This window comes from Bos javanicus, chromosome 1, assembly GCF_032452875.1.
Source record: "Bos javanicus breed banteng chromosome 1, ARS-OSU_banteng_1.0, whole genome shotgun sequence".
Classification (NCBI taxonomy): Eukaryota; Metazoa; Chordata; class Mammalia; order Artiodactyla; family Bovidae; genus Bos; species Bos javanicus.
In genome coordinates, this window is record NC_083868.1 from 80691063 (window position 1) to 80715588 (window position 24526).

Sequence of the window (24526 nt, forward strand, 5' to 3'; positions counted from 1 at the left end):
CGCCATAAGCATTTGCTGAAAGACAAATGAATAAACATGTAGTTAAAAACGCGTGATAAGTTTATGCTGAAGAAAATATTCATCTGGAGAAGACCTAGATCAATCCTGCGGGTTAGAGTAATTAGAAAAAGGCCTGAAACTAAAGTAGTATTTCAAACGGGTTAAATTTCAGTAACATTTAGAAAAAATTCAAAGCTAAAACAAGCAATGGGCAAAGATAAAAAGGGTGGCCTCAAACACTTGCCTAGAGGACACATTGCCTGTACCCTGGTGGCGCACCACCAGGTTTCTGGGCAGGGCTCCAGGATTAGCTGACCATAGCTGCACGGCAATGTCCTCCCGCTCACCAACGGGCAGACACTAATAGAGATAATAAGCCACATGCACCCAAAATGGCAAGGAAAAGCATCTTCAGTCTAGGCTCACGGTGAGCCTCGCGATGACCAAGCCGAAGGGTGAGGACAGGGATCTCCAGGGCGCCCTCTTCTGGCGAAGGAGAGACTCCATCCTCCCCTATTCTCGTCCTTTAAGGTAAAACAGGTTGCAGGCCGAATTGTGTCGCCGCAGAAATGTCAGTGACACTCCCCATGACTGCCAAAGAATTAATAGTGCGGTACAGCTTCCGCAGGCTCGTCCCCACAAAGAAGGTGGACCTGCGGCATTCGAGGCCCCGTATTCACCTCCCCAAGCACCCTTGCGGGTCGGCTCTCGGAGCCCTCCCTGACCCCAGCCGCTGAGCACCCGAGTTCGCGGCCCCAGCGTCTCCTCCAGAAGGCCGTGCTCAAGTTCACTTGCCTGCAGCCTCGAGTCGGAGGGGTGCGCGAGAGAAGGGTGGAGCTTTACTTACACCACCGCATTCATTCCCATCCCACCCACAGCGTACCCGAAGACCCGCGTGTCTCATCAGTTTGAACACTGCAGACTAGGAGGACGTGGCTCCCTTAAGGCTGGGCGCGCGCGGCGGACCGGAAGTGACGTGCCGTGCGGCGTATTCCCGCCCTGCCCTTCGCCGGCGGGAACTCAGGCTGCTGCTGAAGGCGGCAGCTGTTAAGTGTCCCGGCTCTGCGCTCGGGGGTTCCTGGGCCTGAGAGTCTCAGCTTGGGGGACGGAGCTAAGACTTCGTGACCACCTCGCCCTTTCCTTGTCCCGGAAATCTCAGGAACGAGCCGGCGGCGTCCTCGCTCTCGATACGAGCGACTGAAAGGCCCAGGCACTGCCGGGGAACAAGCGCGGGGAACCGGGGAGAACAGGTGACCAGCCGGAGAAATTGCGAGGATTACCTTCGCCTTTCTCCATTCTTGCTCCCTCGATGCCCCTGTGATGTCTTCCACCCCTTGCGCACCCCTTGGTGTACGGGTAGCTCAGTCTTATCCTTCAAAGCCCTGCTTTGGATGATACTACAGCCTGTGGCAGGGATGGACTAATCCAACAACGTTGAAAACCTTAGTTTACAGATATTAACACTTTATTTTATTCATTGATTATATACTCCTAATGCTAAGCACAGAGCTATGTGTTTGCACAGTTCTTTTAACTCAGTTGCCTTATGAAATAGGTCTTTAGGTTCTTCTACAGAAGGAGAAACTGGGTCTGATAAATGGTAATTCAGTCACCAAATCTTATAGAGCATCTATCCTGTGCCAGGCCCTGGAAACACAACAGTGAAAAAAAAATTGCACTTCCAAAAAAAAAAAAAATTGCCACTAATGCTGGGGATTTTCAGGCAAACTATCCCTAAAAACAGCCTTGTGCTGCTTGGGTGAATGTTTACTTGAATGATAATACTTATCTTCTGGGTGAGATTTTGTAAATTCCTCATGCTTTTCTGCGTTGTTTCGATTTCTTCACATGAGCATGCAATCAGAAAAACTGCTATTTACATTTTAACATCAGTGTCTCCTCTCCCCCAAAAGCTTCTGAAAGCAAGCACAGGCTCTGCCAGTAAAATAGGCTCTTGAGTGGAGCTCTAGGCCCATGAGAAGCAGAGGGTTTTCATTTGTGGTCCTGGTACTCCTCCTAATTTTTGAGTCCATTCTAGGGTCTGAGCAAGAGCTAGGCCGATGACTGTTGAGACCCCTGTACAGTTTGGCCATTAATGCCATTGTACTTAACAAAAAGTTGGAAGGCCTTTTTTCTATAATTCACTCACTGTAAGTAGATTTTAAGTTCCTTTAGCACTTTGGCTTGTTGATGTCCCACTAGTGCTCAGTAGAATGCATTCAGAGGATGCTAGGTCACGGAGTGATGCCCTTCGCGTAGTATTTATTGAATGTCTATACGGGGTTAAGTGTGCTTTCAGGCTATACTTCTTCATAATGGTTTCAAAAGAGCTTTTCCCTTTCTGTCTTAGACCTGGTCAGGGTGAAGTAACCATGCAGGCGTTTCTAAAAGGCGCATCTATCAGCACTAAACCACCGCCGACTAAGGATCGAGGAGTAACTGCCACTGCCAGAAGTAGTGGAGAGAACAAGAAAGCCAAACCTGTTCCGTGGGTGGAAAAATAGTAAGAACACGTATTTTTGTTGAAATAATAAATTACTCTCAGACCAGTTTTGAGTCACTTTTTCTGTTTAACTTAAGAGGAGGATGACTTGCCTTGCTTGTGAAGTGAAGTTGCTCAGTCGCGTCTGACTCTGTGACCCCGTGGACTGTAGGCTACCAGGCTCCTCTGTCCATGGGATTTTCCAGGCAAGAATACTGTAGGGGGTTGCCATTTCCTTCTCTAGGAGATCTTCCGGACCCAGGGATAGAACCCAGGTCTCCCATATTGTAGGCAGGCGCTTTACCATCTGAGCCATGAGGGAAGTCCTTGCCTTGCTTTAGTTCAGTTCAGTCACTCAGTTGTGTCCGACTCTTTGCAACCCCATGAACTGCAGCACGCCAGGCCTCTCTGTCCATCATCAACTCCCGCAGTGCACTCAAACTCACGTCCATCGAGTCGGTGATGCCATCTAACCATCTCATCCTCTGTCGTCCCCTTCTCCTCCTGCCCCCGATCCCTCCCAGCATCAGTCTTTTCCAGTGAGTCAACTCTTCGCATGAGGTGGCCAAAGTACCGGAGTTTCAGCTTTAGCATCATTCCTTCCAAAGAAATCCCAGGACTGGTCTCCTTTAGAATGGACTGGTTGGATCTCTTTGCAGTCCAGGGGACTCTTGAAGAGTCTTCTCCAACCACAGTTCAAAAGCATCAATTCTTTGGTGCTCAGCTTTCTTCACAGTCCAACTCTCACATCCATACATGACTACTGGAAAAACCATAGCCTTGACTAGACAGACCTTTGTTGGCAAAGTAATATCTCTGCTTTTGAATATGCTATCTAGGTTGGTCATAACTTTCCTTCCAAGGAGTAAGCGTCTTTTAACTTCATGGCTGCAGTCACCATCTGCAGTGATTTTGGAGCCCCAAAAAATAAAACACTGTTTCCACTGTTTTCCCCATCTATTTGCCATGAAGTGATGGGACCAGATGCCATGATCTTAGTTTTTTGAATGTTGAGCTTTAAACCAACTTTTTCACTCTCCTCTTTCACTTTCATCAAGAGGCTTTTTAGTTCCTCTTCAGTTTCTGCCATAAAGGTGGTGTCATCTGCATATCTGGGGTTATTGATATTTCTCCTGGCAACCTTGATTCCAGCTTGTGCTTCTTGCAGTCCAGCGTTTCTCATGATGTACTCTGCATATAAGTTAAATTAAGCAGGGTAACAATATACAGCCTTGACGTACTCCTTTTCCTATTTGGAACCAGTCTGTTGTTCCATGTCCAGTTCTAACTGTTGCTTCCTGACCTGCATGTAGGTTTCTCAAGAGGCAGGGTTGCCAGTTAGGACTTCCCTAGTGGTCCAGTGGCTCAGACTCCGTCCTCCCAATGCAGAGGGCCCAGGTTCTATCCCTGGTGGGGGAACTAGATCCTAAGAGCTCACATGCCAAAGCAAAAATCAAAGATCCTGTATGCTGTGGCTAAGACCTGGCACAGCCAAATAAACAAATACTATTTTTCAAAAAAAAAATCATCTTTAAAAGAAAATCACCCAATTGTATAAGTCATAGAACCTTGGAACTGAAATGTACCTTAGAATACTCTAGCTCAATTCACTTATTTTCTGCATGAACTACAGCCTTCTCTGTTACTGAGGTCTGTAGTTTTGGGGGCTGAGATACAGCAGTGAAGAAAACAAAGTTTCTATAAGCTGATCATAAGCTCTTAGGAGTTTTGCTTAAGTCCACATAGTCTGTTCCTCTTTTCATTACTGGTAACTGGAAATTGTTGAGCTTTTGTTTATACATTTTTGGCAAAAACAACACGATGGGGCTATTAAATTTCAGTCAGTTAAGTGATACTATAACAAGTAGTTGTAACCCCTAGTGTACCCTCAGTTATTACCAAAGAATCGCAGATTACTTAAAGCAAAGTAAGGCCTTCATAAGTTTTGTTTGGCATCAATAATGGTTTTAAAAGTTGGAAATTTCACATAAAAGTCTAGAATCTTTTCATTAAATAAATTACACAAAGGTTAAAATCTAGATTTTCAGCTGCTCAGGAGATTATGCAGCACTGTATTCAGGTTCTCACCTGAAAACACTTAAATGGAATACTGCTCATTCTGGAAAGGTAGTATGTTCCTCACTTCACCATAGTCCCTACTAGTGTCTCTTGTCTTAAACTTGCATTTTTCACTCTTGTTATCTGCCTGGACTCTGCAGGTATTTGAATATGAAACCCTGGTTTATAATACATACTGGTTTTCTAAGGTAACATCTGACATAAATTCTTTCTGGCGTTGGCCTGATTACTTAGAAAAGTATAAATAGAAAAGAGCTTTTGATTAGTTAACTAAGCACTAAAGCCTAACCTTAGTGTTGGATAACTTAGGTTAACATCATTAGTTACGTAAGACAAAAGTTATACTTCATATTTGATTAAGCTTATTTTGTTAGTGCTCAAGTGAATAGGTATGTGAATAGATATGCATTTTTTGTGCACTTAGGTGATAAAAGAAATTGGTTTTAACCAATTAACAACACAGTAACATATATGTAACTGTATTAGCCATAATTGTTATCTATTTTGAGGTTGCTAAATAGGTCTCTTTTCAGCTTAGGTGCAACGAAACATGTTACTTACTAGGCAAGTGTTAACTTTACATTTTGAACCAGTTGGCATTTGTGATGTTATAAAATAAAATCATATTGCATAATTTTTGTAAGCACAACAGATGGAAACAGTGCATCTGGAACAGTGAGGAGTCACTTCATTTCATTCCTCAGTATGTATTTGCCTGAAGTGAATACAGACAGGGTTTCCATATCCAGTTATGAAAGTTTCTCATTTCATTACTGATATGAGAGAATTATCATTGGTATTTTAGCAAAAGGAAAGACTTCTGTGGCTACTGTAATATACTAAATAAGTTTTTTTTTTTCCCGCCCACAGTCGACCAAAATGTGTGGATGAAGTTGCTTTCCAGGAAGAAGTGGTTGCAGTCCTTAAAAAGTCTTTAGAAGGAGCTGATGTGAGTAGCATATGCTGTCTGGAGTCCTAAAGTCATTGGGAGATTTGAGAATTCATTCACTCTCTTCCTTCCGTTATAGCTTCCAGTCCCTTTTAAATACTATTCTGTGTATACATAGTAGGCCCTTTATTACTATTTGTACAGTGGAGGAGTAGTTCAACAAATATTTGTTGAGCATCTCTTCTATCCTATGGTGGCATGGTTATATGGTACACAAGTAGAGATCATTAAGCAAGATAGACTGGGTCCCTTTGCTCATGAGCTTTCATTTTGGTGGGGAGATAGAATAAACATGTAAGCACAATAAATAAGAGAATTCTGTCCTAGAGGAAATCAACCCTGAATATTCATTGGAAGGACTGATGCTGAAACTGAAGCTCTAATATTTTGGCCATCTGATGTGAAGAGCCTCATTGGAAAAGACCCTGATGCTGGGAAAGATTGAGGGCAAGAGGAGAAGGGAGTGACAGAGAATGAGATGGTTGGATGGCATCACCAACTCAATGGGCATGAGTTTGAGCAAACTCCAGGAGACAGTGAAGGACAGGGAAGTTTGGCGTGCTAGAGTCCATGGTTTGCAAAGAGTCAAAAACAACAGCGACTGAACATCAACAATAGGTACTATGAGGAAGAGTAAAAGATTCTTTGAAACTATGATTGCTCACCTAATTTTAGGATTTGAACTCTCAATACAATACCAAAAAAAAAAGTGTTCTGTTTACAGCATCATGTTACCTGCTGTGACATAGGATAAAATGTCCTTGAGTGAGTTGCATTTTCGATTAATTCAGAGACAAGATAAACCCATGTGAAGAATTAGGAGTTTAAAATTGTATAAGGCAAAGTGTTATAAGAGCTTAGTGGAGGAAGGGAAACAGTTGCAGAGGATAGTGTGATGTGGTTTTTGCTGTATTCTGACAGTTTTCTTCCTTCCTCTCAACCTGGCTGTTTTGAATTAGAGATTCTTTAGGTTTTGATGCCATTGTTCTCTTCCTAGAATTACACTGCAACAGTATATATTTGAAAGAAGTTATATTTATAAAACTGTTGAATCTTCTTTACTAGTATTTGTCTTAATTTGATCCACATACCTTTAGCTTTTAATTTTATAATGACATACAATTTAAATTGCATGCTAATATTTACACAGATTGCAGGACATGATGTTTTTTAATTGCTATGATTCATCAACTCCTTAAAAAAATGAAGTGGGATTATGATCCAGTTCTTGACTTTATGGCATCTAATTTACAAGGCTGAATTAAGAATTTTCTTCTTTAACCGCTTGTTCAATAATTTGTGTTTCTTTTCAGATTTAAGTTTTTTGAAACTTAGAGTTGAAGTAATTTTGTAAAGGAAATTAAAATGGATAACCTGTATAGCACAGGGAATTCTGCTTAATATTATATGGCAGCCTGGATGGGAGGGGAGTTTGGGAGAGAATGGATAATTGTATATGTATGATTGAGTCCCTTACCTGTCCATCTGAAACTGTCACAACATTGTTAATCAGCTATATTCCAATACAAATAAATTTTTTTTTAAAAAGACTAAAGCAAAATAATTCATTCCTTCATTTACACTAAAGAATATTAAAGTAGAATTATAAGAGACTTTTTTTCAGAAATCAATTTTTAGAACTGATATTTCATGTACAGTCCTTGAATGCTCTTTATGTATATATTATCAGACTATTACATAATGTAAGGCTTCATAATTTTACTGTATTTTAAAGAATTTAAAGTATTGTATGTAGTAGTTGACTGGATGAATCATTACAACTACTGAAGTAGTTGGAGCAAAGTAAAAATGAAGTCTTAAAAATGAAGATGGCTGGGAGATTTTGTTTTTGTTTTTAAATAGGGAATCTCATAGTTTGTATCTTAAACTGTATGTTACCAGTGTAACAGTAATAGTTTTTTAATATATTTATGTATTGGTTTATTTACTTCGCACATACTGAGTACTGCAGGAGATACTGAGAACATAGATGTGAGTAGAACAAATAAGATTCAAGCTTTCCATATAGTGAGGTGAACAGGTATTTTAAGTTAAACCCAACAGCTAAATAAATAACAATAAATAATTGCAAATTACATCAAGTGCAACAGAGACCAATGGGAGAATAACAGAAGAGACCCTCCTTAGATTGGGTGGTCAGGGGAGGCGTCTGACTTGTAGTATGGGAGGAGCTGATAAACAGAAGAACGGAGTCAGACTTCAGCTCATGGGGAAGTATATGTGCAAGCCAGAAAGTGCTTAGCTGTTGGAGGCCATTGTGAGTTGGAATCTAGGAGAGAGAGGTGGTGAGAAAATCATGGACATCCTTGTAGGTTATAGTAAGCAAGTTGATTTGGGGATGTGTTTTGCTTTTCTCAGTAGAGTTTGAACATGGTGAATAGCTTTAAGTAGCAAGTAGCGTGGCATCTGATTTGAGTGAGGAATGAATGGATGGGAAGAGGGAGGACGGGGCAAGAGTGGAAGCAAATAAACCTCACTGCTTAGTTTCCTATGTGCAGTGGTTGCCGTACAGGAAAGGACATACTGAAGACTGTAGTTTCACAGAGAAAGACAAATATCATATGATACAGCTTATGTACAGCAATTAAAAAAAAATATACAAATGAACTTACTTACAAAACAGAAACAGAGTCACAGACTTAGTACACAAACATATCCTTACCAGAGAGGGGAAGGGTTAGTAGGTAGATGGGGAGTTTGGGATTGACATGTACACACTGCTATATCTAAAATAGAAAGCCAACAAGGACCTACTGTATAGCACAGGGAACTCTGCTTAATATTCTGTAATAACCTAAATGGGGAAAGAATTTGAAAAAAAAAGACACATGCCTATATATAACTGAATCACTCTGCTGTACACCTGAAACTACCAATTATATTCCAATATAAAATCAAAAAAATTTTTAAAGTATACAGTTTCATAACAGTACTTGTTAGAATTTAGTACATTTGTTAATCTGTACCACAGATGAGTTGACTGTTTTGATAGGGGCCAAGCCAGCTAGATTTAAGGTTTATAAGAACTAGTTATTTAATCTTATCCTATCTTCTACTGGTGAAATATATGCAGACATCCCTACAGGCGGGGTACATAATCATGATGTGGACTACTGTGTGACAATAGATGCTTTTTATTTTTAATGTTTCTATTCTTGGAACTTTAGCTCATGGAAAGCCCCAGTATGCCATTTTCATTCCTTTTTCCTTGATATTGGCCAAATCCAATTTGGTCAGTGTCCCTTTTGAACCAACTGACATCTTTATAAAATATAAAATCTTGCCCGGTCATGAGTTCAGATGTGAGATAAGGAACTGACAGAAGCTCAGGATTTCATTCACAAATAGGAGGTTTTTAATTCCAGCTTTGAAAATCCCACCTAAGTATTAGATTAGATATAGAACAATTGTAAGTATTGATTCAGTTTAAGATACTAGAAAGACATCTTTGGGAAAAATGATAGTGTTTGTGAAAAAGCAGGATTTAGTACTATTATTACTGTAATACCAGTTATATTAAGAAATCTTTGTTTTCAGACATATATGCCCTATTAAGGAAGTCATTGTACTCTTCCATAGACATTTTCAGTCACTTTTAACCTGGGTGCATCAGAATATAATTTTTTTAAAAATAAAATCTTAACTTCTGCAGCTCCCTAATCTCTTGTTTTACGGGCCACCTGGAACTGGAAAAACATCAACTATTTTGGCAGCAGCTAGGGAACTCTTCGGGTAAGTTGAAATCTCTCTCTTTCTCTTTTAAGACTTGACACTAAGAACCTCTGGTACTGCTTTTCTTTCTCTAAAACTTTGCACTTGGTTTTTCTGTGAGTTTGTTGTTGGGTTGTTGTTCAAGCGTTTGAATGTACAAGGAGCCTCGTGATTTTTTTTCATCACTTTAAAACTCATTGTCATTTTGGAGACTAGAGAACCCTATCTGCAGTCATGCTGATAATTTCATTACTCTTAATGGTCATGTTCATGTCTGTGTCATAGAATTTGCTGTTTTGATGCTACTGATGTGGACCACCCCTTCTTGAGTTCTTTCTTGCTCTGGACTTCCCAGGGCCTGCCTCTAAAGTGGCTGGGCCAGCTTCATGCCCTCAAGTATCCTAAGTGTAAGCAGAGTGTCCTAGTTGATGCAGTATGATTCCAGGTACAGCAGAAAATCTCTGTGAGCCACCTTCTTAGAGTCCTCTTCCTAGACTGACTGTGTTTAGCTTAGCCAGCTGTTACAGTAGGGGGGGCCGGAGCCCTGTATTTAAAGTTAAAAGATATATTTCAGCCCCTATATGGTATCCATGCAACATGCACCAACATAACAGCAGCTATCTTTAATTTGTCCAGGATTTTAATATCAGGCATATGGCCTAAGGGTACATTTGAAATCCTACACATGAAAATAATTAGATGCCTCTGAAACCACCAAATACGTAAGGATAATCAGTTCTGTTGAGATGTCAAGGAAGACAAAAGGGGAAGCTGCTCTGAACCTAGTATTTTGACAGCAACATTTGTTTTCTCAAGAAAATTTTAAAGGAGCTTTTTTGATTAATTCCACAACTCAGATCCAGTCTGAACCATCCTTAGCAATGCAGTCATAAAGAAGCTGTTAAGTATAGTTTACTATTAGTTGTTCTAGAGTAAGTTTTATATATTTATATATATATATATATATGTATGTTATGTGTATATATATACACACACATAGAAAAATAACTAGAAGGAAGTATTAAAACAGTGGTTTAGCAGGATATGCCAGGTGTTTTTATTTTCTTCTAAATTCTCAGATTTTCCTACGAAGAGCTACTTTTAATAATTTTTTAAAAAGAACTAAAAAGTAAATAAATAAACTTCATATTTGGATCCAGTAGTTTTCCTTATAGCAAGATACTTTTTGGAAAGAATTCAAAATATGCTACATTGCACCTTCATTTTAAATTGTAACGTATTTAAAACTAAATGTTTAACACTGGAAGGATGTTACCAGTCTTAGGTTAGAAAGTCACAGCTATTAAAATGGTTTTTACAGTGTTTATCATGATATGGCAAGATGTTTATGAACAGTACAAAGCGGAAAATTGATTTAAAATTTAGCACAGTATGTCGTATCATCTACCTTTTTTTTTAATGTATCAGAAAAAAGTTAGAATGTTTAAAAAAAAAAAAAGAAAAAAGCTAGAATGTTAACTGTATGACTTTGCAAAAGAGAAAATACAGGACTGTGTGCCTTATATCCATATTGTTAACTAGGTGTATTTTAAACTATTGAAAAATGTACAGATGTTAAAATATGGTTTAAACCTGGTTTACTTATGTGCTCTATGATGTTTCTCTTTTTTTTATTTTGACATAGGCCTGAACTTTTTCGATTAAGAGTTCTTGAGTTAAATGCATCTGATGAACGTGGAATACAAGTAGTTAGAGAGAAAGTTAAGAATTTTGCCCAATTAACTGTGTCAGGAAGCCGTTCAGAGTAAGTAAGCTCACCTTCCCTTTTTTATACAGTGTCTTTTTATTTGTTTAAAATACATTTCTGCCAAAATTTCAACTTTTTTCATATTAGATCATATTATTTAAAATTAGAAATTACTTTTCCATTAGTAACTAATTTTAAGTTATTTAGCTATCAGGGGTTTTTAGTTGATATTTTGTCTAAGGAGTATTCATTAGTCAAATATGGTTTGGTGGTACACTCAAATAAAAATCCTGATTTTTAATAATAATTCAATAGGGATGTTTAGTCAACTGCATATACTCCTTAGGTGGCAAAGTTCATAGGTTGAATTTTTGGTACCTGGCATATATTTAATTTTATATGAGAGCACACTTGAGAATTTATAGAAAGTGAATGACAGTTTTTGATATCTACCTTGGATTGACAATATATATATATCATGTACTTGATAAGGGACTTAGATCAAGAATAAAGAATTCTTACAACTCAGTAATAAAAAGACAACCCAATTTAAAAATGGGCAAAGGATGTGAATAGGCATTACTCCAAGGAAGATGTTGCTGTTGTTGAGTTGCTAAGTCATGTCCAACTCTTTTGAAACCCCATGGACTGTAGCCCACCAGGCTCCTCTATCCATGAGGTTTCCCAGGTAAGAATATTGGAGTGGATTGCCATTTCCTCCTCCAAGGGATCTTCCCAACCCAGGGATTGAACCTGAGTCTTCTGCATTAGCCAACAGGTTCTTTACCACTGAGCCACCAAGGAAGCCCAGGGATGATAAACAAATGGTCAATAAGCATATCTAAACATGCTCATCAACATCATGAGCCATTCAGTTCAGTTCAGTCACTCAGTCGTGTCCGACTCTATGCGACCCCATGAATCACAGCACGCCAGGCCTCCCTGTCCATCACCATCTCCTGGAGTTCACTCAGACTCACATCCATCGAGTCAGTGATGCCATCCAGCCATCTCATCCTCTGGCGTCCCCTTCTCCTCCTGCCCCCAATCCCTCCCAGCATCAGAGTCTTTTCCAATGAGTCAACTCTTCGCATGAGGTGGCCAAAGTATTGGAGTTTCAGCTTTAGCATCATTCCTTCCAAGGAATACCCAGGGCTGATCTCCTGTAGAATGGACTGGTTGGATCTCCTTTTCCAAGGGACTCTCAAGAGTCTTTTCCAACACCACAGTTCAAAAGCATCAGTTCTTTGGTGCTCAGCTTTCTTCACAGTCCAACTTTCCCATCCATACATGACTACTGGAAAAACCATAGCCTTGACTAGATGGGAGAAATGCAAATCAAAACCATGTTGAAATACCATTTACACCCATGTAGAATGGCTATATGGAGAAGGCAGTGGCACCCCACTCCAGTACTCTTGCCTGGAAAATCCCATGGATGGAGGAGCCTGGTAGGCTGCAGTCCATGGGGTCACGAAGCGTCAGACACGACTGAGCGACTTCACTTTCACTTTTCACTTTCATGCATTGGAGAAGGAAATGGCAACCCACTCCAGTGTTCTTGCCTGGAGAATCCCAGGGATGGCAGAGCCTGGTGGGCTGCCGTCTATGGGGTCGCACAGAGTCGGACACAACTGAAGTGACTTACAGCAGCAGCAGCAGAATGGCTATAATCAAAAAGACAGAAAACAACTGGTATTACAAAGGATGTGGAGAAATCAGAACTCTTGTACATTGCTGGTTGTAATGTAAAATGGCACAGCCACTTTGAAAACAGTTGGCAGTTCCTCTAAAAGTTAAATATGACCCAGCAATTCCAGCCCTACAATATGTACTGACAGGATATGAAAATATATACACATGTACACAAATGTTTATAGCTGCAGCTTTCATAATAGTCAGAACATGGGGAAAACCCAATATCCATCAACTAAAGAATGGAAGAATGAAAGATAGTATGTTCATCCATTTGGCAATAAAAGGAATTGAAATATGAGTTACAACATGGTTGAACCTTAAAAAACATTACATTAAGCGAAAGAAGCCAGTCACAAAAGACAGCATATTATGTTGACAATATGATTCCATTTGTGTTAAATGTCCAGAATAGGCAAACCTGTGGAAACAGAAGGTAGAGATTCCTGATTGCCTATGGCTGGAAAAGATGGGAGAGAAGAGAAATGACTCCTGATGGGCACAGGGTTTCCTTTTGGAGTGATGAGAACATTCTAAAGTAGATTGTGATAATGATGTGTGAATTAACTCCTGTGTATTTCTCTGAATCAGTGGAAAGCCATGTCCTCCTTTTAAAATTGTGATTCTGGATGAAGCAGATTCTATGACCTCAGCTGCTCAGGCAGCTTTAAGACGTACCATGGAGAAAGAGTCTAAAACCACCCGATTCTGTCTCATCTGTAACTATGTCAGCCGGTATGTATATTGCCCTAAAGATAGATACCAGGGAGTCTTACTTTGATAGCCCCTAACAGAGGGAAAAAATGTTTCAAGGTTACCCTTAGTTTCCCCTTCATCAAATCTTGTTCTTAATTATTTGGGGGAGTTTTTGTAGACAATGACTTGTTTTTTTCCAATATTTTACAGAATAATTGAACCTCTGACCTCTAGATGTTCTAAATTCCGCTTCAAACCTCTGTCAGATAAAATTCAGCAGCAGCGGTTACTAGACATTGCTGATAAAGAACATGTCAAAATTAGCAATGAGGTAATTACTGTTACTGTTACAGCTACTGTAAATTAGTAATGCCTTTGATGAATGCCTATGAAGAGGCCCTTTCTGAAAAGTCAATTTTGTATTGCTTCAATTTGTGATGCCAGTTGCTCAGCCAAAGGTAAATGAATAGCTGGAATGTCTAGGAATTACAGGTTCAGCCTTACTGTTGCTATTAGAAATTTATTGTCTGTCAATATTGCAGACTCAAAGCTGAGGCAGATTTCATACAGACTACAAATTCTTCAACAGCAAACCTCTGCATAGTCATTACTAATACTTCTGTGCAAGAATTAGGTATGATGCAATTCTGGTAGTGATAGAATATATACACCCCTTATTCATTGTAACAGAATTTAACCATAATTTATGTAATCAAGGCTGTCTCCATTAATCCTGCCACTACAGAATTGACATTCTTTATTAAATTCATCCTTAATTGGCCATTACAGATTAAGAACAACTTTTTTCTCTTTAGGGAATAGCTTATCTTGTTCAAGTGTCAGAAGGAGACTTAAGAAAAGCCATTACATTTCTTCAAAGTGCTACTCGACTAACTGGTGGAAAGGAAGTCACAGAAAAAGTGATCACAGATATTGCTGGGGTAAGAGCACTGGGTATCCTGAAATTATTGTAGTTGACTTTTTTGTGACGACTTTACTTCAGCAAGTAAGAGTGCTTATTATGTGCTGTCTATTCAAGCTGCTTCAACAAATGCCATAGACTGGTATATAAACAGAATTCTCAGTTCTAAAGGCTGGGAATTAAAGTGCCCACAGAGCCAGTGTTGAGGACATACTTCCTAATTCAGACCCATTGATACCTCCCTGCATCCTTCTATGGTAAAGGAATATTTCCTAAGGGCATAAATTCAATTTGCGAGAGCTGCACTCATGACTGTAATCACCTCCCAGTGGTGTCACCTCCAAATACTATCATGTTTAGTCTGTAGCTTATAGTAGTAGCTAGGGAGTATCAGAATGCAGGCAGGGATGTGGCAGTTAAATTTTAAAGGGTGGGCCCTATCCAAGGGGTAAGTGACTAAAGGAATTCTCTGGTGCCACACCCTTGTTTTCAGATAGTCCTTTCCAAACATAGCTCAACTGATCAACTAGCTCTGTATTGACATCTTGGAGAAAGGATTTTGTAAATGCCTTCCTCTGGTTATATGGCAGTGCCTGATCTTTATGCATTGGCGTGCATAATCAAGGCTGGACCTACCTATCCAGCTACAAAACATGTGCTGCCTGAAGCATTTAACAGGGAGTAGGTACAAGACTGGTAGAGAAGTCAACTGTCTTCACCCAGAAACTAATTCTTTTAGGTAGTACCAGCTAAGACAATTGATGGAGTATTTGCTGCCTGTCAGAGTGGCTCTTTCGACAAACTAGAAGCTGTGGTAAAGGTAAAGTGACTTTACTAGCCTTGGGGAAGGGTGAAGGGATAATAATGCTAAAATATATGTGTTTTGGTTATAGGACTTAATAAATGAGGGTCATGCAGCAACTCAACTTGTAAATCAACTCCATGATGTGGTGGTAGAAAATGATAACCTTTCTGATAAACAGAAGTCTATTATTACAGAAAAACTTGCTGTAAGTAGGCATTTTCTACATTTCAGCACAACATACACACCACACCCACAGAAGGGCAGTTTTACTTACAATGTTTCATTTTCTTGTAGGAAGTTGATAAATGCTTAGCAGACGGTGCTGATGAACATCTGCAGCTGATCAGCCTCTGTGCTACTGTGATGCAGCAGTTAACTCAGAATTGCTAAAACTATGTTCAGTATGTATTTCATAAACAATTTATAATAAAAATAACCAAAGCACCTTTAAAGTGAATATACAATTTATTTAACATTCAAACTTCATTAAGACATGTGCAATATGGCAATTTTACTGGGGGTTTAACCCTACCTAGGATGATTGCTTGCTGGGGCTTAGCAACAGGGTCCAGTTCACACTTAGCACTAATTAAATACTTTATTGAATAAATATAATACCAAACAAAATGCATTCAAATGCTAAAAAAAAAAATCAATTTTAAAGGCCTTTCTATTCAGGCTAATGACAAACACAATAAAGGCAGATATGCTAGTTTAACATAATTGGCTGATTTTATACAGCACTTATATCTTTTAGTCCACAAGTATATTATTAAATGATAGAGAACATCTAATACAACCATTTCTACAGAACTAGGAAATAAATTTCTAAGAAAGAAAGATTTTACAGACCCCATCTTTTATACCCACCCCAACAGTCTAACTCTAAAGAGGATAAAGCCAATGCCTTTCCTCACAAGAGCTCACGACTAATGTCGCTTTGCTATCAAAATCTGTATTTCTGATCCGTTATGAGCATTGAGACAAGATTCAAATATTCCCAACGAAAGAAGCACAATGCACGTTGTGATCGCCTATTCAGCAACAGCGAGCACTGCATTCAAAACTATCTCATCCCAGGAATTAAATAAGGTCGGCCACATTCATTGGCATTTCCTCCACTGTAGTATTGTAGAAAGTCTCAATGTCACGAAGAATCCTCTTGTCTTCTTCAGTAACAAAGTTTATAGCCACACCTTTCCTCCCAAATCGACCCCCTCTGCCAATTCTGTGTGAGGAAAAGAAATCAGTCATTAGAATACATTACTTCTCACATGCTGCATGAACTACTGAACATGATGATCCACTTGTTAACCATCAGCTGCTGTTTACTTATCAAGGTTATAGTTCGTGCTTCTAATTGGAGCACTAGCTGCTCATCAATATCTAGAGAAAAAAATCTTCCTCTGCAGTTAGTGCCAAAAGGATTCAAGGCTTGTCTGGCTGCAAAATGAGATTTCATCAGGTGTTTTGAGCATTACTTTTTTTTTTTAAAGCAGATGACAGTATTGTGTTTGGGGTAGTGAATTTAAAGCCCATACCAAAGTGGGCCAGCCAAGAGCAGATGTCGGCCTGGGACAGATGTAAAACACCAGGGATAAAACAAAGAAGTTATGTAATCCATTTCGACGCACTCCTGGAACTGTAAACTGCAAATACAAATGCTTTAAGGTTAACTATTGTCTGAAACTTAACAACTTTTTCCAGTGGGAAAACAAGTATTTGGTATGGTAACCCAAACTTATCACTGCTTTTTTGCTCAGTTTCACACGTTGTAACTCAAATTACTCAAACGTGTTACCTCCAAAACATCTCTCTAACCTTCCTGATAGAAACCAGACAATACAAACCACCTAACAGGCTAATATACAAAATGCCTTAGCTGGAGCATGTTAAAATATCAAATAATCATGACAAAAAAAAAACAAGTATAAATACCGACTCGCTCTTTATTCAAACAGTGTGCTGTTTCGCTTATGATTCCACGTCCTAAATTACGTCAACGCCGTTTCTGAGTGCCATCTCGTCATCAACTGCTGCTATCGACTCCTGTATTTTTTAAAAAGTCTTTTTTTACATCATATAACAAAGTACAATTCAATTTACTTAGGGATAAAGCCACTATAACTAAACCAGGGACTGCTCAAATTGCTACCAGACAACACCAAGAAAATCCCAACTATAGAGGAATCACCAAGAAATCACATGGACACAAGAGCATCACTAAAAATAAAGCTCCAAAGTAAGACCAACAGATCTAAAACAACCTGATCTGTATACTGTGGAGTCCACGATTTGGGCAACATTCACAACTGTTTTCCCACTGTGTACAATCTTCCCAAGTACAGTTTTGATTATATCCTACCAAGTCACTGTCTTAATACTTAATTCCCTGATTTGAAGTTACCTTTCAGACAATTTAGTCAGTAGAAAAGCAATGAGTTACACCAATACATTACTAAGTCAAGATGCCATCTACTCACCTGTGAATATAATTTTCACGATTGGTAGGTAGATCATAGTTTATAACCAATGACACTTGTTGCACATCAATTCCACGAGCCTGAAATACAGTGATAATGATGTTCAAATTCTATGTAATACAGGGGCTTCCCTGGTGGCTCAGCAGTAAAAATCTGCCTTCAGTGAATGAAGGAGATGTGGGTTCAATTCCTGAGGTCCCCTGGGGAAGGAAATGACAACCCACTCCTATATTCTTGCTAGGGAAATTCCATGAGCAGACGAGCCTGGTGGGCTACAGTCTGTGCGATGTAGGCCACAAAATAGTAATGAACTATATACTAAGTAGTATAGCTCACTGTGGAGCGTGGCCTTCTTTATTCTCCCAAATAGCCTGAAGTTGGTAAAGGCCATTAAAAAACCTTCCCCCAATAACAAACTTTTGGTGGACTAAAAAGAGCATTAAGAGACTTACCAACAGGTCAGTAGTGATCAGAACACGGCTTGACCCTGATCGAAATTCCCTCATGATAACATCTCTTTCTTTCTGGTCCATGTCACCATGCTGCAAAGTAACAAACCTATTAATTCAAGGATCACCAATCAAATCAGTAACTTAAAACTTTATCAACATGTATGAGACCAAGCGTCCCTGGCTGCTACTGGAGCATAGCAGACAGGTATAGTAAAGAAACAACTTTATTTTTAGCAGGGGGAACGACAACACAGCACTTAGCAGCTATATTGTAGTCTAAATCCTGCTTTAGTAGAGGCTTCAATTACCAGTACTAGGTTAGAATACCTCTTACCAGGGCAGAAACTGTGAAGTCCCTGGCATGCATTTTCTCTGTGAGCCAGTCCACCTTGCGCCTTGTATTGAGAAAAATAACAGCCTGTGTAATTGTCAGTGTCTCGTACAAGTCACAAAGTGTATCCAACTTCCATTCCTACAGTATTTCAAAGAGAAAGTAACAGTCACGAACTTTCCAACTTACATTCTTTAAAAACTCATTTATTAGATTGGTCTAATGACATATTGCACCAAATCTTAAGACAAAGGACACTGGACATTAAGAAAGAGGTCCACCCCAGTCTTTACAATCTAGTGCAGTTCCTCTTCTTCTTGTGTAATACTCTGCTAGCATTATTACAAAAACCAAGGCTATCTTGGTTTCTGTAATTTTAGCACAGTGCTTATACAAGAAGGTAAAAACCTAACTTTTTATTTTAACAATTACAAAAATTACCTCTCTTTCAACATTAATATAAAACTGTTTGATTCCTTCAAGGGTCAATTCTTCCTTTTTCACCAAAATTCGAATTGGATCTCTCATGAATTTTTTGGTCACTTCCAACACATCCGTTGGCATTGTGGCAGAAAGCAACACCACCTTAAAAAGATTTGTCACACGTAGTTAGCACAACTTCCACAATACTCAAGGGAAAACATTTTAAAGTCAAGCACCCCTGAACGTGGAATTATGCCAGACTAAAGTAAGTTATGCATCAGTCGCTGTTAAGTAGGGGGAATGACACAAAACACTTCAACTGCCTGTGTTTAATCTCCAGCAATTTTAGGAGACTGAAACAAAGCTCACCTGAATACTAGTATTTAATTTTTGGAAAATCTCATAGATTTGATCCTTAAACCCTCGGCTCAGCATTTCATCTGCTTCATCCAAAACGAACATTTTGATCCATTTTGGAGCTGTTAAAAAATACAGTCATGCCATCATATCTAAATTCTCAGGCATACTATTTGCTTTATTATAATAAAAACTCTACTCATCAGCAATACTTACAGAGATATCTTCTGTTTAACATATCAAACACTCTCCCTGGTGTTCCAACAACAATATGTGGTGCTTCAGCCTGCAGTTTTTGCATTTCATTTCGAACATTTGTTCCACCAATGCAGGCATGACAAGTTGCTCCCATATAATCTCCAAGTGCCAGAATTACCTTTTGGATCTGAAAGCCAAAAGCCTTAATTATTATCCTGCAGAATTACAGGCTTGTGACTAAACTTCAAAAGCATAATGGCAAATATCTGGTCTGCAAATAGCTTTAATTGCATGCACAGCACTTAACTACTTCCAAGCTTAAAATGCAGACCAATCTAACTACCTCAAAATAGACTTCTGTGAAAACATCTTGTGCCTCAAACTTTGAATCCTAATGCCCAGGTATCAGCTAGGTAAAATACTTCCTGCACTATCCTCCACTGTGTAGCAAAGTGTAAGTAGTGATAAAAAAGTAGCAGATTTAGCTGGAAGTTAATATTTATCCCTGAAGGATACTGCGACTTAATAATCTTGGCCTTAATAAAGCCTACAGGTATATTAGCAAGGCTTTACTTCAAAGCCAATAGAGCAGTGAGCTTTGAAAACGCAGCATGCAACAGATGTATCACAAACTACTAAGACTGTCAAAAGAGATTATATCACTGCAGTTTTCATGTTGCACAACTGCATTCAAACTTAGAAATGAAAACGGGTCTAGTCCACCCTGAACAGAAACCTCCAGTTTCTCAATCTGTTACACAACCCTGCAAACCATACCTGCACACCCAGTTCCTGTCTAGCTTTCAACAAAACTCCCTGCATGCATGGACAGTTAAAAGGAGGGCTCTATAGGACAAATTTATACTAAGCTTTCAATTCTTCACAGTTGTGAAACCTGAAACCTATGCAACACGCAAGCAGTTTTTTCAACTACACTATCAATACCTGTTGAGCCAGTTCTCTGGTGGGGGCCAATACTAGTGCTTGGGTCTCCTTGAACTCAATCTCCAACTGTTGCAGGATGGAAATAGCAAATGTGGCTGTCTTGCCAGTACCTGACTGAGCTTGAGCAATCACATCATACCCTAAAAAAAGTAGGATACATATTTACCGATCCCACATCAAACCGTTACTTCTAGTTCACACCATGTATTCCCTTTGGAACATGAATTATGCCCAAACAATAAAAGTGATCAGCAATGAGTATTCTCTTCATTTCAGGTCAGTCCCGAAAGATGATTGCCATCATTTCACTTTAAGGAATACGTATAAGTGCTAGTTTCCCAAAAGGTAATTTCCCCATATTAGAGGGGAAAAGATCCAGGTCTATGTTGAACAGTTAACTCGTTTTTAAGAAGTGTCAACACGTTCTTTTACCTTTAATACATGGAATAATAGCTCTCTGCTGAATAGCTGATGGCTTCTCAAAACCATAAGCATAGATGCCCCGAAGAAGAGACTCCTTTAAGTTCATATCATCAAAGTTATCAACAATCTCATTCCAGTTGCTCTGCAAGTTAAAAAAAAAAATAAAGGAATAAATGGGATGAACCAACCCACCTTTCGAAAGTTCCAAATTCCACATCTATTTCTTACCTCGATGACACCATCGGGGTCCATTCCCTCTGGGCCGCCATGTTCTCTGCTGACAAAAATACTGCAGTTAGAGAACTCCCTTCCCCATAACCCCAAAACTGCACATTCAGGGCGATAAAAGCCCTTTCATAACCGGTCTCACCCGGTCGCCCTCCCCGGCACGTGTAAACTTTCCAAACGATCAAAGGAAGATGGTGCCGCAGGGCACAAGACGTACAGCGCGCCCACTCAAAGGTTAGCAACCAGGGACGCCCTGAAACCCTACGGACGCAGGCCCTTCCCCCCAGGCCCGAGCGCCGGGCGCTCCCCTCTCGGCCACGGACCATCTCGCGAGAGCTCCACGCGCCGAGCTCCGCCCCTAACACTGCGCAAGCCGGGGTGATTGACGCGGGCCAAGGCCCGGCAAGGCCTTGCCAACGGTTCGCCGGGAACGTGTGGCCCACCCAGCCCGGCCTCTAGCTGCCGCCGTCCTACCCCTACCCACACCTATCGTCTAACGCTCCCAAACCGCGCGGCTGGCCGCGAATAAAGCTTCGGGCCCCAGTTAATACTATACCGACTGCGGACTGCGCCACGGCTTCCACTAAACGCCGGGCTCCGCAGAGGCAGGGGAAACGGCCGCGATTTCAAGGCGTATTTGGGAAAACACACTCTTTTACCACCCCGTTTTCATACTTTCACCCCACAACCTAAGCCCTACCCACCATGGAAGCTTCTCGAAGGACACTGGGGTACTGTACCCCAAGGCAATGCCTAAAACCCAGAATTCCCTGCCTCCTGACCACCTATTACAATCTCCACCGGCGCCTTAGGACCTATACCACAGAGCACCACCGAGGAAGCGCCATACCTGTTATAATCCGCGGAGCCACCAGACATGATCCGAAGAACCACTCAGTGCCGGACTGAAAAGACAGCCGGGCCGCGCCACCCGTTTTTTATAGGCTCGCGGCCGGAACCCGTTTTCTGCGGAGGAATTTTCCTTCGCGCTTCGGCAGCCACAAAATTGAGACCCTAAAGTGCTTATCTCAGAAAATATCCTAAGCAAATCGGTGTTAAAGCCCAAATTAGGTTATTTGCCGATATTACAGGGCTGCTGAGAATCCCAGGACCTTGGGGAAGGTTGGAACTCTTTGCTCTGCAGCGGAAGAATATTGCAGCAAGCGGTGGGCCGACCTCGTTCCAGGCCCGCCCTGTTCCTACGGGGTTTCCGCATCCCCGAAGCAGAGGCAGCTGGGGCTCTGGACAGGACCGAGAGAAGGAAAGCTGGGGCGCCCGGGGCTCTGGGTTCCCCCGGCTTCCCCTCCGGTTAGTGGGGCCAAGCTCGCCAATCCCGCGGCGCTCCGTGCCGGAGGGGCAGACAAGTCTCTACGCTGCACTGGAGGGGACTCGGGTTATTCCGCCTGTTCCCACCAATACCGGACTTGAAGATGAAGAGCCTCCTGGCCTTTCGCCGGAGCATTTAACATCCTGCAGACCCTGACTGTGTGAAATTACTGCTTCGGAAAATGTCGGCCACCCAACATGTCCTGGAAGGTCCCGTTTACCGTGTATTGTGCAAGGCGAGAAGAAATTGTGTGCTCTGCACATATCTCTGGGGTAGCCACCTCTATTCTTCTCATGTTGCCTCTGGTCTTTTCTTAATTTCTCTTTAATACAATGCTTATAATATTTTAACAGGCGTGAGAAATGGCAGATAAAATCATTGTAAACTTTTGCAAATATAGGGGTAATATTCCTTGAAACGCCAGAATTTAAATGGATACTTCCTCGCCAGGTACAGCTCCATGCTGCTTTGGAATTACATAGGTTTTGGTTCTGGTTTTTTTTTTTTTTTTTTCCCCCTAAAGGTTTTTTGAATTGTAACTGCTTGTATATAATGAATGTTGATTTATTGAAACAGAGCAATATAATCCTTGCTGTTTAATTAAGCTCCATGATTCGTAAAGCTCTAGAGGTTTTCCAACTGTAGCCCTAAGCCAGACTCGTTAATAAAAACAAAGAGAATAGTATGTTTAGTCATCTAACTTTAAAATACAGTCCCACTCATACCGCAAGATAGCAGGAATACTCAAGAAAATATTTTCTCATTAATTCAGAAGGACGGCCTAAAGTATGATAACTAGAAAAAAAATGACTCAACTTTGTACATTTGTGTATTATATTCAACATAGTTGGTTCTAAATACCTCTTTTTTTTCTTAAAACAATTATTTTTTATAAAGTTATCATGCTGGAAATTCTGACCAAAAGTTATACCCAGATGACAAAGTGTACTTGGCCCTCCATCCAGGGATTTCGCTCCCAATCCATCCCTTTATAATGTTCAAATACAGATTTGAAATAATGCCAGACATTTTCTGAGAATGGAGGTCAGAGGTCCTTGTTGGCTCATCCAAAACCTACTAAAAATCTGGGATCCAGGAAACTGAAGAAAATACTTAATTAGAAATGTGGCCAACAGTTAAGTCTCACTTGAGTCTTTACCATGAATCAGTCAACCATGGGGGAAATCAATCAACAATTAACACCTAATTGTTGAGTGATTTCCTTAGGTTTAGCACTACTGTTAAATGCTGTGGAGGATTTCCAGAGTATCTTAACAGGAAATAATCAAGGACTAAAACTCTGGTTTTAGGTCACAGTTGCTCAAGGGGTTTCAAGGTAAGAAAGCTCCTTAATCTAAAATTCAGCAAAAATCCAGACCCACGTACCCTGCAAGTCTAAAATGTATTTCAAATAAATGCTGTGTTCACTACATTTTCAAGTGCTTACTCAATAACATTAATAAATAAAAAATGAGATAAAGACACAAACAAAAGACACTTTAACGAAGTTTTGCATATCAACACAGAGCATACTGTTAAACTTTTTTACTTACCTGAGATCTAAAATTAGATGGCCGTCTCTAAGTCAACTACAAACTGCTTCTTTGCTAAGCTGGAACGTAGGAGGCTATTTGTACTGCAAATATACTAAAACTAGGCTTCTATCCCTTTGTGAGCCACAATTGTAAATCTATCTAGCAATTTTAAGTCAATGTTCAGCAGAGGAATCAAGGAATTAGTATGGGTTTGTCAGTATGACATGAAAAAACAGTAACAAAACATTAAAAGAGTATGCTTTATGTCGGGTGATGTCACCCTATAGAAAGGACCAAGTATTCTCATGATTCAACAACATTCAACAACTACATTGTGTGCCTTCTTGCCAATCTAACATTGGTTTAAGGCCTCAGTTGATTTTTAAGTAACAGCTATGCATTTAAAGCACTGTCTTGGTAAACTATTGATACACAAAAGTTTGTTAAGGTGTGTTTGGATCTTTTGGACTGGCTTCTCTGGTGGCTCAGGTGGTAAAGCATCTGCCTACAGGAGAGTTGGGTTTGATCCCTGGGTCAGTAGAATCCCTTGGAGAAGGGAATGGCTACCCACTCCAGTATTCTTGCCTGGATAAGTCCATGGACAGAGGGGCCTGGCAGGCTATCCAGGGGGTCACAAAGAATCAGGCATAACTGAATAACTGTCACTTTGGATCTTTAATTCATTTATTACTTATTAATGTTGTCTATTATTTAGTAAACACATAAGATAATACATCCATCTATAAGTGTTTAGAA

General features: G+C 40.1%; 2 protein-coding genes and 4 non-coding genes across 10 annotated transcripts; 1 reads left to right on the forward strand and 5 right to left on the reverse strand.

Moving 5' to 3' along the window:
- The first annotated feature begins 979 nt into the window (after positions 1 to 979).
- On the forward strand, positions 980 to 15520 carry RFC4 (replication factor C subunit 4). The gene is made up of 11 exons (XM_061413292.1): positions 980 to 1250; positions 2351 to 2503; positions 5432 to 5510; positions 9184 to 9263; positions 10888 to 11007; positions 13237 to 13380; positions 13552 to 13672; positions 14157 to 14282; positions 15003 to 15083; positions 15157 to 15273; positions 15363 to 15520. Exons 2-11 carry the CDS (start codon positions 2373 to 2375, stop codon positions 15456 to 15458), a joined length of 1095 nt encoding a protein of 364 aa, XP_061269276.1. The 5' UTR covers positions 980 to 1250; positions 2351 to 2372; the 3' UTR covers positions 15459 to 15520.
- On the reverse strand, positions 15511 to 21866 carry EIF4A2 (eukaryotic translation initiation factor 4A2). Of its 5 annotated transcripts, none has more exons than XR_009735761.1 (12): positions 21759 to 21866; positions 20909 to 20954; positions 20690 to 20822; positions 20258 to 20397; positions 19331 to 19499; positions 19127 to 19236; positions 18776 to 18919; positions 18338 to 18475; positions 18004 to 18093; positions 17552 to 17631; positions 17007 to 17117; positions 16231 to 16296 (listed from the first exon to the last, which is right to left on the reverse strand). XR_009735761.1 is itself a non-coding variant. In XM_061413291.1 (11 exons), the coding sequence occupies exons 1-11, from the start codon at positions 21785 to 21787 to the stop codon at positions 16152 to 16154; spliced, it is 1224 nt and encodes a 407-aa protein (XP_061269275.1). In that variant the 5' UTR covers positions 21788 to 21866; the 3' UTR covers positions 15511 to 16151. The 5 variants fall into 5 exon arrangements, 2 of the variants coding, with proteins under 2 accessions (XP_061269275.1, XP_061269274.1); XR_009735760.1 differs by having other exon boundaries at positions 17011 to 17117; positions 20909 to 20957; positions 21759 to 21863; XR_009735759.1 differs by having other exon boundaries at positions 20909 to 20957; positions 21759 to 21863.
- Positions 17837 to 17977, reverse strand: LOC133255277 (small nucleolar RNA SNORA4). Its single transcript, XR_009738914.1, has one exon. It is a non-coding gene; the product is annotated as a small nucleolar RNA SNORA4 (small nucleolar RNA).
- Positions 18161 to 18292, reverse strand: LOC133255202 (small nucleolar RNA SNORA63). The gene has a single exon (XR_009738900.1). It is a non-coding gene; the product is annotated as a small nucleolar RNA SNORA63 (small nucleolar RNA).
- On the reverse strand, positions 18560 to 18736 carry LOC133255394 (small nucleolar RNA SNORA81). The gene has a single exon (XR_009738931.1). It is a non-coding gene; the product is annotated as a small nucleolar RNA SNORA81 (small nucleolar RNA).
- LOC133255417 (small nucleolar RNA SNORD2) lies at positions 20500 to 20568 on the reverse strand. The gene has a single exon (XR_009738936.1). It is a non-coding gene; the product is annotated as a small nucleolar RNA SNORD2 (small nucleolar RNA).
- Positions 21867 to 24526: the final 2660 nt, after the last annotated feature.